Here is a 14,217-nt window from a genome sequence, read left to right as displayed (position 1 = left end):
AACCCAGGGCCAAGGCAAGGGCTGGAAAGTGGCAGATGCTGCCCTCTGGTGGACATGTCTGTCACTGCCTGCGTCCGGAAGAAAAGTGGAGTGAAGTTGTACATGGATATCCTAGTACTGCCTCCGCTTACACGAGCCTCTCAGAGCATGTGCCACCTGCCGAGAGCGGAGAAGGAGAGCCCGCATTCCTTCCTGTTCTTATTTCTCCTAAAGCTTGTGAGCAACACTGAGCAGAGGGCTAATGGTGATGTTTAATAAGAGTGTTCACATCCCAGACCAGGAGGAAGTTCCCTCAGATTCAACCCCTGCTTAGTACCAGAGAAGAAGGCAGGAAGGCCCAGCCCGCTGTGCATCTTTATAACGTTTCCTTAGACACACCTGCCTCTCTGCTCCCAGTCATCTCAGAGCAGTGTCACGGCGGGCTCCTCCCTACGTACAGCGTTCAGAAAATCACCTTTCCTTTGGGAGGTGTTAACTCTGAGATGAGAACTGAGCGTGCAGACTGCCAGTACCTCGGTGTGCTGCTGAGCACATTAGTTTCCAGCTGGGGCCGAAAGCTGGCACGCTAACCAGGGTGATGTGCTTTCTGCAGTGCCCATACCTTGCAGCAAGCAGTAAGAGCTGGGCCCTACGTCAAGCCCAGATGTGTAGCTCGAAAACTGATAGGAAAATAGTCGCACTTTCCTTTTACATCTGATTTTTTTCTCAGGGAAATCTCATTTTCTTCCCAGGATTAGAGCCCAGATTATCCATAGGAAGATAAGGATTCCTAAAGAAACGATTGTTTCTTTAGGGAGACATTTGGCTTTCCCCCCTGCAGGCACCACCATGGGAGCAGCATTGCTGGAGGGCTGGTGAAGGGGGCTTTGTCTGTTGCCGCCTCTGCATACAAGGCCTTGTTTACCGGACCACCAGTCACTGCACAGGTCAGTGTATGTGTTATTTTCCTGAACCGAAGCCAAGTCACCAGTGAAAACAGTGGCGTCTGCCTGGGTTGGAGAGAGTAGCATGGCATCATAGCAAGCATGAGCTTTAAGTTTAGTCTTTAACACACAACTCTGCCACTTTCCAGCTGTATGACTTGGGCTGAGTTACTTAAGGGAGGAAAGAAAAAAGACCTAACGTTGGTCGCGGACCTACTGTGTGGGGGGTCGCTCTCCCAGGTGCCAGCACTACAAGGTGACTCGGACACCAGTTCCTGCCCAGAGACAGTGGGAAATAAGCAGACGGACATTTATCTGTGAAACTTTTGAAAATTGCAAAGCAATATAGAATTTAAAGAATCTTCCATTCAGTTAAGAAAAAAAAGAAAAATGCTTATTGTGCAGTGTGAGATACTGTGCCAGTATTCTCAGACCAGTGGAACACCTCAGCCTGGTGTCGGCCCCATGGTGGGGCCAGGGAAGGCGTCCTGGTAGATGACGCCTGAGCTCAGTCCTAAAGGACAAAATGAGTGTGTGCCAGGAGAGAGGGTTAGAGAGGGCACTGTAGACAGAGTAGCCAGTACAGAGACTTGGAAATGTGAACCTGGAGGGTGAATTTGTGCCAAGCAGAGAAAAGACCAATGATGTAGGTGGGATGCTGTGTTAAGTGATTTTGGATTTTATTTTTAAGACCCGTGGGAGGGACTTCCCTGGTGGTCCAGTGGTTAAGACTCGCGCTGGCCATACTTTCTTCCAATTACCATCTCTTCTTGCCCCATCGCCACAGTCACCTTTAACTTCACAGGGTTTCCAGAGTTTGTTAGCATCTTTTCCTTCATCTCGTTCTAAAGACAGTTCACTAGTCACGTGGTTCAGGGTGCAGACATACCTAATCCAAAGCAGGGCCTTCGCAGTCCTTCTTATCCCCTCAGAAGACCCATCAGTATTGGGTGGACAGGAGTGCCATAGCCTTGCACCTGATTACCTAGTCTTTTGAGTAAATCTGGAAGATGAGTATGCCTTAACAAGATAAACACAGATTATACAAAAAACGTTGTTCTGCTTTTCTTGACTCTACACAGCCACTAGTTTCCAAAGATCAGACAGCAGCCCTGATGTCCCATCTCTTTGAAATGGGCTTCTGTGACAGGCAGCTAAACCTAAGGCTGCTGAAGAAACACAATTACAACATCCTGCAGGTTGTGACAGAACTCCTCCAGATCAACAACAACGACTGGTATAGCCACCGCTACTGAGGAGTGACCTCGTATTAAATAACTTTGCCTGCTGCTCAGAGACGATCTTTATTCTGTTTTGGGGGAGTGGGGTGGAGGCCCTTGCTTGTTTTTTAATCTGATGAACCTACCTAGAGCCCGTCATTGAACGATCAAGACAATACCTGCCTTGCGGTATTTTTTTGGAGCAAATGAAAGGCTAGAACTTAAATCTTCACGTTAGACATTAGGTGAATCATAGGAAGAGCATTTTTCAATTGATCTGGATAAAACTCTTCTCCGTTTTAGCGCATTGAAAAGTGCAACTTAAACTTCCTATAGAGGCATTTTTCTTCCTGCTTGTATTGAAGTTGAGTATTTTTCTTTGCTTAATGTGGATGTTATTAGAGGATATCTGTTAATTGTCAGTTTATAAAAGAAATTAACCTTGGAAGTTGTTTTCCAGAATTATTCTCATACTTTTTCTAACCTATCCCAAGCTTCATAGCTGTGTGGTATTAAAATAACAGCCAGGGCGTGATGGGAGTTTTGTTCCTCTTCCCTTCTCAGGGAGAAAGTCGTTCCCCTGCAGGTCTTAGTAACCGGCGCTGTTGTTTTTCAAAAGAGCCCCAGTGATGCGTTTAAAGAATATCCACCTTCTGGTCTCCGCGCTTCTGAGAAAGGAGCGAGGAGTGTGCTCACTGACCCAGCAGCGCCTGTTGAGCAGTGTCTGTTGTAGCAATTTTGCATACATTTTATTTTATTTAAGGGAGAAAATTTAGGTAGTGTGAAATATTTTGCTAATGCTACAAAGAAGGAAATAAACTCTTCTATTAAAGGGAAAAGTCAATTGAACAGTTACCCTTTTTCTTTATGTCGGGGGTGGGGGCAGGTCTTCTTTACAGTAGAGTGGGCGGGAGTGTACAGGAACATGAGAAAAGTGAAAGGCAGGCTCCTGTGTGAATCTCGGTAAAGTTCAGGGGTGGGCAAGTGAGTGGGTGTGAGGCTTAGGAAATCCTGATGGCCTCCTGAATGTTTGCAATCTGTTCAAGAGAACCTAGAATGAGAAAAAAGAGGCGGGTGTTTTACAAGACTTGGATGGGAGCAAACTCACTGAAAAAGTTTTGGTTTAACCGCAGGGTGAGTGAGTGGGAAGGAGCTTGCTTACAGGGGTCCCGGTCCTCACTCTGTTTTACAGAAGGGAGTCTTGGGTACAGCTGGTAAAGAGGTAACAAAAAACACTACAGATTTTAGTCATAAAAATTATTTGCAGAAAAAGAAGAATCTGACCCCCAGCCTGAAGGGGGAAGGATAGTAAAATAGTATTACTTAACCTGGTTTGGTATTGTAATGAATGGTGAGCTAACTTAATCATTGGCCATAATGATGTTTATTTACAGTATAACTCTTGAATGCTGTTAAATAAGCCAGGATTCAGACTGCAAGCCAACCAGCGTGTTTATTACTTAAAACGTTTTTATGGGGGGCCGGGGGGGCGCTTCTGGGTAGAGGCTGAGCGGCAGGGTGTGCGTAATTAATTCGGTTGATTTGGGACGGGATCTGTCTTGACCATGTGAGTTGTATTGTAGGGGCCCAGGAGGGCCCTGGGGTCCGGTCGTCTGTCCCATTGTACTTGTACCCTAACCGCTTAAAGAATGGTGAAATAAACTTTGAAACTCCTACCTGGACTGGCCGGTCCTTTCGTCCGGAACCTCGCGTGGCCTTTGAAGAACCGAGAAGTTTCCTGGCCGCTGTGTCGAGAGAGGCCGGCCCTGAGAGGGAGGGGCGGGTCCGGAGGAGCCGGGGCGGAGCTTCCCAAGGCTTTGAGCCGAAGCTTGGGGCGAAACCCCGGCTCCCACGCTTTCGGTTCTGCTTGGCAGGCGTTTCTGTCGCTGCGGTCGCCCGGGGGTAAGGCGATTCGGGACCCTCCTTCCCTTCTTCCCCTTTGGCATGCAAGGGCCCAGGCCCCTTCTGTGCCTCCTCCTGGCCCAACACGCAGGTTCCAGGCTCTACTCAGGGCCTCCCGGGGTGTCTGGTGGGACTGAAAATCCTCCTTCAGTGAAATCCGAGCCTCTCGGTCCGCTCCGACCCCGCAGCCCGTGGCCGAGCCCCAGAGTAGGGCGTGAAGCCTCTGGGGAGGCCAGGGTCGCTGCTCCCCACCTCCTCCAACGCGGTGCAGTCGGTCCCCGGGACTCTACGGGAAGGGGACTGGTGGCCCCTGCAGCCACCCTGCCTTACAGGCCCTCCTCCCCGAAGAGGTACTCCAGAGATCTCTAGCCCTCTTGCAGCTGAGAGGAGCCCAGGATCTCAGACCTGAACCAGGTGAGGCTTCCTTTATTTTAAGCCCCGAAGGTCTGAGTTCGGCTCACCTTGCCCACTCATTTGCCACCGGTCTCTTGGGCAGGATCTGGAGTTAGCTGTGACTCGTCCTGGTGAGGGACTGAGCCTGAAATTGCTACCACCCTCCCCCAGACGCGCTCTCCCACCCCAACTCAGAAAGCAGGCGGAAGAGGTTTGTGCTCCCCTCCACAATCATTTTAGGGTTTTTAGCCACACCTGTGGCCAGCCTAGCCTCCTTTTTCTTTTCTTGTCCCGAAGAACCCCTGCCTTCCTATTACACCAGCACCTGTCCAGGCTCGGGAATGGAAACTCTCCTCCCACACCCAGGCTGGAGACCTCGGGCATTTCTTGCCCGGGTGCTCTAGAGACACGTTCAGAGTCATCTTGTCGCAGAGGATGAAGGGGCTCTCCTGGCTGCTGCCCCCAAGACCTATCTAACTTCCTTCCCTTGCAGTGAATGACAGCTCAGCAGCTTTTCCAGAACAAAATTAAGCGCTCTGCCTTTCACTTATGAAAGTCCCTTAAAGTGAAATAACTTCTGCTTTGCTTTTCCCTCTTGTAGGCCGACTGAGCTCTCCTACAATAAAAAAGAAAAGAAAAGAGTTGAAATGCATGGAGATTCCTGATCCAAGAGTCGTGTGTGACTGCTCGCATTTCCACAGCCTCACTTCCTTAGGCTTGAGCTTGCTGAAATTGTGGCGGGGCTCCTTGCCAATCTCCAGAGCCTAAAGCCAGAGGGACCCCCGGCGTCAGTGCTCACTGAACGTTGTTCTTCTCTCATCAGTGAACAACACCCCTGAGCAATGGGCGAGACATTCTCCCAGCTGGGCTCCCGGGAGGATGAGAACACGTCGGTCCTGCCGTCCGCCCCAGCCTTTGGCAGCGAGGCTGCCAGCTGCTCCGGCATCACCAGCAGCAAGGCGTTTTGTTCCTGGGCGCCTTGTGACAGGGCTGCCGGTGTCAGCTTCGTGACGTGCCCCACCTGCCAGGGCAGTGGGGAGATCCCTCGAGGTGAGTGGCCCCAGGCTCTGGAAGTCGCCTGGGATCCGGGAACAGCTCTCCGCAGCCAGCTGGCCAGTGCCAGGCCCCTCTGAGTCTCCTTGGATGGGGTTGGGTCTCCCAGCTCCTAGTCCCCGAGTTTCAAGGCCAGCCAGGGAGACGCTAACCCTCCCCCGGGCTCGCTGCAGAGACCCCCTCCTGCCCTGGTTGTACCGCCCAAACCCAGGGGATTCCCAGCCTCTCTGCTCTCTTAGCAGCACTGCCTTAGGATTCAGGAAGTTACAGTGACGTCTCCAAAGAAATCGGGCTTCCCTGATTGGTGGTGACGTGCAGGAATTCCTCACACCTGTTAATGAAAATCTCGCACCTCCGTTCTAGAGATGGCCAAGCTGAGCTGCCAACAGCCCGGTATCCCCAGTCCTGCTCTGAGGCAGAGGTGGCATGCTTCTGACAGTGCTCTGTGGGATGGAGGGCTGCTTCTGGCAGGCTGGCACAGGAAACGTTTGTCATGGACACTTCCTGGCCCTCCCTCTCACCCTCTTTCTACAGAAGTAGAGAAGCAGCTGGTGGCCCTCATCCCCTATGGGGACCAGAGGCTGAAGCCCAGGCACACGTAAGCCCCTCTTCCTATCCCAGCTCTGTAGGCATTGCCCCTGCGGGCTCTTCCTCTTTGTCTCCCCCAATCCCCCTTCCCCCCCACCCCAGTTTTTCTCCATTGGTCCTCCCCCAGAAAGCCTGAGCCTCGCTGGCCTCAGACGTATTAGCTCCCTGTCTCCAAGGATTGTCCTAGTGTAAGAAGCTCGGGGCACAGCAGATGCCACCTGAGGCCTCTTGGTGTCCTGAGCATCACTGCTTCCAAGAAGCGTGGCTCCCTTTTGAGGACAGAGAGGACCTCTTGACTCTGCAAGGCCTTCCAGGAGGGAGGGAGTGGCTGTGGTTGCAGCTGGTTTGGGGAAGTGATTTCTCCTGAGAACTTCCTTTGCTACGGCAGCTCAGACCTGCTTGTTCTTTTCCCCGTAGAGACGGGAAACCAGCTGCTCTGTGTTCTGGGACACTTGAGAACCTCAGAGGAGGCAGCCCTGAGTGTCACTGGGGGGCCCACGACCCTGTTTGTCATCTGGGTCCTTTGACATAGATCCCTGCAACCTCCTCCCCGGGTCCTCAGCTTCCGTGGGGGAGCCACCACCCAGCCTGCCCCCACCAGTGCACCAGGAGCCAAATCTGACAGGGCCCCTTAGGAAATGCTAACGAGGTGCTCTCTCTTTAATGCATATCTCGATTTTGAATTAGATGGACAGATGATGTCTTGTTCTTAATATGAATATTAAAGTTCAGAACTGTCAGAATTCACGTGGGCTTACTTCTTCCAGTGAGAATAGCTAGCGTTGGTTGAGCCTTTGGCTATGTGCCCGGGCCAGGGATTGGTGCCTTGTCATGCATTAGCCCCTAACAGATTGTATGAGGTGGGTACAATTATCCCCATTTTATAGACAAGGAAACTGAGGCTTAGGGCGGTTAAGCGGGTTGTTCAGAGTTGCTGGGCCAGTGGGTACACAGAGCTGGGAATGGAAGCCGGGCTGCCAGCCTCTCAATCCGGTGCTCCTACCCACTTTGGGCCACATCTGGGCCTAGGTCGTACCTCCGCATCTGGGGAGCTAAGTGTACAGTTGTGGGGGGGCGGCTCGGAGGAGAGCCTTATATATAGAGAGAAGAGTGTCTGAACGCCCCCGGCCCAGGCCGCCTTGGTGTCCAGACTTCTCCACTCCTCTGCCCCGGGTCCTGTTTTCCCACAGGAAGCTCTCCGTGTTCCTGGCAGTGTTCATCTGCCTGGTGACCTCCTCCCTCATCGTCTTTTTCCTGTTTCCCCGGACTATCGCCGTGCAGCCTGTAGGCCTCAACTCCTCCACGGTGACTGTTGGCGAGGCCGCTATCCACCTCAATATAACGGTGGGTGGGTGCCTGTGCCTCTGGTCTCCGACCCCACCTTCCTGGCAACACTCCTCTGTAGCCCTTGTCCAGTGTCCTCACCCTGGGCATCGGTAGCCAGGGATCTTATGGCACCCAGAGGATGTCAGAGGGCTGGGGAGAAGCAGGAGCAACCATGAGCCCCCTAACAGACTGTGCTGGATTGGACCTGTGAGGGGTTAGAACTGACGCCAGAGCCATAAGTCACCGGGTGCAGTCGGGGTGGTGTGCCTGAGACTCCCTGGGTGGGCAGGACTGAACAGAGAGAGCCTTGCAGGGTGAGACCGGATTTTGAGCCAGCTTAACGTCTTAGTTAAAGGTGACCCCTGGCCATTAAGAGCCCCTCCGATGGGCTCCTGGCACCGGGGCCTCGGCCGCTGCGGCCCACATTGGGGGTGGGGCTCGGTCAGGCTGCGGGGTTTTGAAACCGTTGGACTTCTTCTTGCCAGGGATGGTGCTACCCGAACCCCTTCCTTTCCCTGTCCTCCTCCCCAGAATATCGTGAGCATCTCCAATAACAACTACTACCCCATCGCTGTGACCCAGCTGACCATTGAGGTGCTGCACCTGTCCCTCGTGGTGGGGCAGGTCTCCGACAGCCTCCTCCTCCACATCGGCCCTTTGGCCAGTGAGCAGGTGACTCCCTCTTGCTGGCCAGACCTGCCCACGGGTGTGTGGACGCGGGTGGCTGGAGTTGGGGCTGACTCTATACCCGTTTGGTTGACAGATGTTCTATACAGTAGCCAACAGGATATGGGATGAAAACACATAGTGAGTAGCCCTTGATCCCTTCTCCCTTAGCCTCTTTCCTGGTTGGAAACCCAGTTTGAATTCCCACCAGATGTTCTGATTGCTCAGCAAACCCTGCAGTCAGCGTGTGGCCTGCACTCTTGTGGCCAAGACTGCAATGTACAGGCATTCAGGGTCCCCAGCCTCTGCCTGTTTGGACCTGGACTGGAATGAAAACCAGGCTAGAATCTGGTTCCTACTTACAATATATGACCTTGGGCTCTTCAGCCTGACTCACCGTTTTCTACTGAGGAAGAGGCCAGCCCGTGCCTGGGCCAAACCAGTGGGGGTTGGAGGAGTGATACTGCAGCAGGGGCGACATGCTCACCTTGGGCAGAGGGAGGGGGAAGGGGTGGAGGTGGCACGTGGGGCCCCTGATGGAAAGGAGGCGAGGGGGGCTGGGCCGGCAGGTCTCCTCCGAGCTGTCTGACGGGCCGCTCAGTGTGTGAAACGTGGGCCCGGGTTCTCTCTCTCTCTCTCTCTCTCTGTCTCCCTCAGCAAGATCTGTACCTGGCTGAAAATCAAAGTCCACCACGTGCTTCTGCACATCCAGTAAGTAGGGCTTGGAGCCCTGGTACCCTCTCCCACTTCTGCCCCCCACCCCGCTGTGGGAGGAGAGTCATCGCAGCGAATCCGTGAGTCTGTGTCGGCTCTTGTCAGTAGCAGGTCCAGCCCCTTCCCTAAGGCCCACCTTGCTTATGAGCCACTGACAGTGACAGCCACAGATCTGCCCGGAACCCTGGGAGGGGGGCAGCTGTGCCAGGTGCCTCGGCAGAGTGGGGAGCAGAAGGAAGGGCCGGGTTTGGTCTGAGGAAGCCAGCCCTCCCCAGAGAGCAGAGCAGGGCCAGGGCTTTCCTCTTCTTCCCAGACCCCTGTGGTGTGGAGGAGTAAAGACGGTGAAGCGCAGACCTGGGGGCGGGAGCTCTCCAGCCGCCGTCTTACTCCTTTCCTCTGCCGCCACCAGGTCTCTCCCCTCACCTCCCTACTTCCTTCCCTCACTCCTACCCCAACTGCAGATCCTTAGATCGGTGGAAGTGGAAGCTGGGAGGGGTCAAGGCTCAAGTTCTGTAATCTTCAGAATAAAACGGGTGTGTTTTTTGGGGGGGAAAAAAAAGAATAAAGCCCTGTTTCCTCTCCAGGGGCACCCTGACCTGTTCCTACCTGAGCCATTCAGAGCAGCTGGTCTTCCAGAGCTACGAATACGTGGACTGCCGGGGAAACGCATCCAAGCCCCACTTGGTGGTCCCTCGCCCGCCGTGACCTGTCTGCTGTCGTCGAGCTCCGGGCACCTGCCGGCCTGGTCTGTATCTCCCACCACTCCATGGCACCCAATAGGACGAGAGTGACTTTGCCAGAGGAAAAGCCCTGCTTTATCATACCCTCCCCCTGTTCACCCCCAGCAGAGGAAGCTTTCTGTGGACGTTAACTTCATACACGCACGTGCACGTGAGCGCGCGCGCGCGCGCACACACACACACACACACACACACACACACCCTCACCCCCTCTCTGATTTCCACAGGAACGGAAGCTTGGTTCTTCTAGAGGCCAGCACCACATATTCCCCTTGGTCTGTCTTGAGGAAAGTCTGACCTGACATTTCCTCAGAGCCGCCTCAGCGGCATGGAGTGGCACCCACACTGTCTGTGCTGAGCAGCTTGGTTGCCCAGCTCGTCCAGGGAAGACCTTGGTCCTGCCTGAATGTGGAGAAAGCTTTCATTTTGTCTGGCTTTTAATACATGGATCCTTTCCAAGTTCTCCACCTGGTAATGAGAAAGTGACTTGGGGGACAGCCAGTGTTGTCCCCAGGGCCTTTTAGGGAACCGCAGGTGCTCTCCTATGCCGCCCTGCCTTGGTCGTGTGACAGGGTGATGGTGATGGCCTGCTTCTCGCCTGGTAACTTGCGCCCCCACCCCACCCATCTGACAGCAAGATTGGCCAAGGCCCTTTGGCTCTGCGGCCTTCCTGGTTAAAGACTGTCTGGGTCCCCAGGAAGTCGGAGCTGTTCTGCAGCCCAAGCTTCTCTCCCGAAAACAGTTTTATCGTTCTCTTTGGAGCAGGAACCAAAGTAGGAGGGGAGGGGAGGGAGGCACCGGGCACCCCCTGGGCCTGCACAGGAAAAGCAGAGACAAAGCCAGGGTCATTTTAAAAGGTTTTTATTGAAGGAGGCCACACGCCTGAGCCCACGTGAGGGGACACAGGCAGGTCAATCGGTGGGTGCAGCTGCTCTCCCGCTGAAAACCTGCAGAGGTGAGGCCGAACCGCTGGGTTCCGCTGCACCCCAGCCTAGTCCCAGGGCGCCCTCTGCTCCCAGAGGCCTCTCCTCTCCTTTGGGCACTGACGGTATGGAGCCACCTATCAGTGGGGACCGGTCTAGGCCGTCCCCTCTTTGCTGTCACTCAGATGACGAGAAGCCCCCGGCAGCCCCCAGGTTCTTGAGCCGAGCGGGAATTGCGTTTGCTCACCAAGGGCGGTTACGGGGTTTCCATCACTCAGGCGGGCAGAGAGGTGAGCCTGAGTGGCAGGGAAAGCCGAGTTTGCAGCAGGAAGGGCAGAGAAGGGGACATGGGGCCAGAACCTGGTGGGGAGCCGGCGGGGGGGATGAGGGGAAGGAAGGAGTTCGTGCTGTCCACGCGCTTGCACGCCTGGGTGACTGGCGTCGAGGTGGTGCTGGTGAGAGCACGGAAGTCCACGAGGGCCAGGCTGGAGCTCACGCTGGGTGGAGTTCGCCAAATGTAATGGATTTATATTGGGGTCAATCGGCTGTGCTTAACAATGTCTAAGAAAGGAAAATAAAAGGCTCCTGTGCGTGGGAAGGGAGCTGGTGGACGCTCCCCATCTCACAGCCTGTTTCTTCATATCCAAGTGGGCATCAAGGTCCCTTCCCCAGTCCCTGAGCCCCTCGGGCGCACGCCCGGCCTCTCTGCCTTCTGGGAGACCGCTCCCGGGGGCTCGCTCGCTCCCTTCCCCTCGTCACGTATCTCTGAGTCCCTCCGACTTTGATGCTCCTGTTCTGTGCGCCCCGGCTCCTCCGCTTCCCGCAACCGCTCCTCTCAGGAAACACTGCACTGAGAGGCTCCTTCAGTCTCACCCAGAGGCGACGCTGCAATGAAAGGCCCCAGGCATCCCCCTCACCAGTCAAGAGTGGAAGAGGGAGCAGGGCTGGGGGACCCCAGGTGTCAGTTTCAGGAAGTGGTGAGGGGGATGCCTGGGGCCTCTAGAGCCTCTGGGTTGTCTCTGCGACGTGGAAAGGCTGAGACCCGGGGAGGAAGAGGCCTGTGGATTTGGTGGGGGGGGCAAGTCCCCCTCTTCCCCAGGTCAGGTGTCCTGTGCCTGAGGCTACAGTCCTCCTTTCCTCTGAGTTCTTTCTCTCCATCCCTTCCAACCGTCCTCCGTTCACCAGCGGCGTGCCCACAGTGGACCAGGCATGACACCGGACTCGGGGGAGGCCCCTGCGTGCCACTCCTTCCTGATGCTGCCCCAGGTCCCGGGTCTGCTCTGGTGTGATGCGACCCACGCTTCCCCAGGTGCATCTCAATAACCATCGGCCGGGAGGAAGGGCTGGTGTCTCCGGTGAGAGTCGTAAACCTGAGCCCCCAGCAGGCCTATCACTGCTAAATAAGGGCCGGTGGTGGAGCGGTAGACCTGGGGGCCCGAGGCCAGGTTCCCCCATTGGCTGTGCCTGGAGAAGCGTGGAATTGCCCTCCACTTTCTTCTCGCACCCTCTCCATCCTCTTTGTGGGTCTTCCTGCCCCCTCCCCCCTCATCTCGGTCTCACGGGAGCCCAGCCAGCCTCTTGAATCTTTTTTTTTTTTTTTTTTTTTTAAAGAAGATGGTGGGGGTAGGAGTTTATCAATTAATGTATTTATTTTGGCTGTGTCGGGTCTTTGTTTCTGTGCGAGGGCTTCCCCTAGTTGTGGCAAGCGGGGGCCACTCTTCATCGCGGTGCGAGGGCCTCTCACTATCGCGGCCTCTCTTGTTGCGGAGCACAGGCTCCATACGCGCAGGCTCAGGAGTTGTGGCTCACGGGCTTAGTTGCTCCGCGGCATGTGGGATCCTCCCGGACCAGGGCTCGAACCCTTGTCCCCTGCACTGGTAGGCAGATTCTCAACCACTGTGCCACCAGGGAAGCCCCAGCCTCTTGATTCTTTCCGGGAAGAAATCACACGTTATTCCCAGCCAGCCTCCCCTGCCAGAGTGGATCCGGAGGGCTTGGCTTTTGACGTGGAGATGCTGCTGGGAGGTAAGAAGATGGGGCTGCTCATCTGATGTTTGCTGATGGCCAGTGGGGTCTTGGGGGTCTGTCTCTGCATCACCACTGCTGGCTGTAATTCGCTGACTGAGAAGAGGGAGAGACAGGAGGCAAAACAGGTTAGTTAGCAGCTCCTGGGCCTGCTGGTTTCAGAACATTGTCTTAAGCCCTCTGAAGCCAGAGTAATCAAAGTGAAATGTAGCAGCCCGGTCCTCATCTTAAAGGGCCGGGATCAGGTTCTCCCATCCCTTGCGCCTGAGTCAGGGGGAAAAAAAGCTTCTTTCCAAAGCTTATCCTGTTTCATGTAATTCTCAAGACTCAAAAAAGAGTCTTCCTGGGTTTGACGGTCTACAGTGAGCCAGGCTGTAAGCTAAGTGCTTGGATGCTTTGCCTTTTAATTCAGTCCTCATGACACCTCTACTGAGGAGGTGGTATTATCAGTCTCATTTTATGGGTGGGGCAGCTGAGGCTCAGCGATCTGAGTCGTGCTACCTACTGGAGGGTGGTGATCCCGACGGAGAGCACAACCTCTGACCTCACGTCTTGCCGTCCTCCCGCTGCAGCTGGCTCTCCCAATCAGCGTCTCAAACGGCCCCTTGATGTTGCTTCTCTGGCACCTGTCCCGTCTTTCCAACTAGATCGTCAGCTCCTTCACTTACACTGAGTGCTGAGCAACGGGGCCTACAGGGACATGTTTATGGTGGCGTGGAATGGAGGAATGGGCCATCCAGAAGTGACTGAATAACTTCAGTCCCCTCTCCGGATTCCTGCCAAGGAAGCCTTTCTAGACTCCACCTGCACTGACACGCGAGCACACGCAGACACGCAGCCAAACTGTAGCCGCCTTTCACACTCTGAGTCCGTCTCACCGTGAATCGTGGGTACTTGGTGTGTGTCTCTGGGCTAGATTTCCTGAAACCTGATGATGAAACGAAGCACACGTTACTCATCTGGCAGTTCCTGAGAATGGCACGTGCCACAGCCAGACTCTTTTACCACGTGTCTGGGGGGCAGGCCAAGGCCCCTAGCTGGGGCAAGGCAAGGTCCCAGCCCCCACTGAGCATTCTCCACTAGGAAGCCGACCGGTGCTTCCCCGTTCCAGACCCCTCCCAGGGTTCAGGATATCCGTTGCTAAGCCTACACCTCCTATCCCACCCTCTGGCCGCCCCGACCCCGTCTGTCACTCTCACTCTGGAGAAGGGACCGACAAATTCTGAGCCACCCTCTGCTGCGGAAGTCAGCGGGTTTCTCTGCAGCTCTCGCTTGGTGCAAATCCACTCAGAGAGTGACCCCCCCCCCAAGTAAAGGTGCAGGGTGCCAGGGAGGGTCAAAGGGTGGGGTGACAGATGTGGCTTCTGGACTATAGCCCGGGGCTCTCTCCTCACCCTCTCCCGCTCCCAGGCATCTCACTTACCTGCACCTTGAGGGTTCATCACCCCTCCTTGGAATCTGTCCCTGTGGGCGCCTGGCCTTTGGGAATCCTGGAGAACGTACCGGGAGGTGCGCTGAGTAAGAGGGTCTTGGGCATTTTGTGGCTTTGGCTGAGGCTGCGGCGGCGGCTGCGCGGGTGGTGACTGTGGTGGTTGGGTTTTTGTTTTCAGATTGCCGTTCCTCTTCTTGGAGTTTCTTCAGTGCCTGTCAAGAAGCCCCCCGCAAGTGGCATCCTCCTCCCTCCCCACCCAGTCACCCCCCTGCCAGAGACACTGAGGGGAGCAAGGCAAGGGAATCCAGAGGT

General features: G+C 55.1%; 1 protein-coding gene and 2 long non-coding RNA genes across 11 annotated transcripts; all 3 read left to right on the top strand.

Annotated features, from left to right (window-relative positions):
* Positions 1-136: 136 nt before the first annotated feature.
* On the top strand, positions 137-3,819 carry LOC309794068. Its single transcript, XR_014291977.1, has 2 exons — positions 137-926; positions 2,006-3,819. It is a non-coding gene; the product is annotated as an uncharacterized lncRNA (long non-coding RNA).
* Positions 3,820-3,956: 137 nt separating this feature from the next.
* On the top strand, positions 3,957-11,090 carry LOC309794067 (transmembrane protein 106A-like). 9 transcript variants are annotated; one of them, XM_082605064.1, is made up of 8 exons: positions 3,957-4,045; positions 5,040-5,488; positions 5,855-6,089; positions 7,270-7,423; positions 7,937-8,077; positions 8,729-8,782; positions 9,370-9,530; positions 9,753-11,090. In XM_082605064.1, exons 2-8 carry the CDS (start codon positions 5,281-5,283, stop codon positions 9,820-9,822), a joined length of 1,023 nt encoding a protein of 340 aa, XP_082461190.1. In that variant the 5' UTR covers positions 3,957-4,045; positions 5,040-5,280; the 3' UTR covers positions 9,823-11,090. The 9 variants fall into 9 exon arrangements, with proteins under 9 accessions (XP_082461190.1, XP_082461191.1, XP_082461189.1 ...); XM_082605065.1 differs by lacking the exon at positions 3,957-4,045 and adding an exon at positions 4,232-4,459 and having other exon boundaries at positions 5,262-5,488; XM_082605063.1 differs by lacking the exon at positions 3,957-4,045 and adding an exon at positions 4,234-4,459.
* A 398-nt stretch (positions 11,091-11,488) lies between these two features.
* Positions 11,489-13,814, top strand: LOC309793939. Its single transcript, XR_014291960.1, has 3 exons — positions 11,489-11,757; positions 12,330-12,473; positions 13,121-13,814. It is a non-coding gene; the product is annotated as an uncharacterized lncRNA (long non-coding RNA).
* Positions 13,815-14,217: the final 403 nt, after the last annotated feature.

Source organism: Mesoplodon mirus (genome assembly GCF_964341445.2).
Source record: "Mesoplodon mirus genome assembly, chromosome: 18".
Classification (NCBI taxonomy): Eukaryota; Metazoa; Chordata; class Mammalia; order Artiodactyla; family Ziphiidae; genus Mesoplodon; species Mesoplodon mirus.
The sequence above is the reverse complement of the archived record's forward strand: the minus strand, read 5'-3'. Positions and strand labels throughout refer to the sequence as shown.

Excerpts from the sequence above, each read along its gene's own strand:
- LOC309794067 (XM_082605064.1), top strand. The coding sequence starts at position 5,281 with ATGGGCGAGACATTCTCCCAGCTGGGCTCCCGGGAGGATGAGAACACG. Across the intron at positions 6,090-7,269 it reads AGGCTGAAGCCCAGGCACAC|GAAGCTCTCCGTGTTCCTGG; the intron begins GTAAGCCCCTCT and ends GTTTTCCCACAG. Across the intron at positions 8,783-9,369 it reads CACGTGCTTCTGCACATCCA|GGGCACCCTGACCTGTTCCT; the intron begins GTAAGTAGGGCT and ends TTTCCTCTCCAG.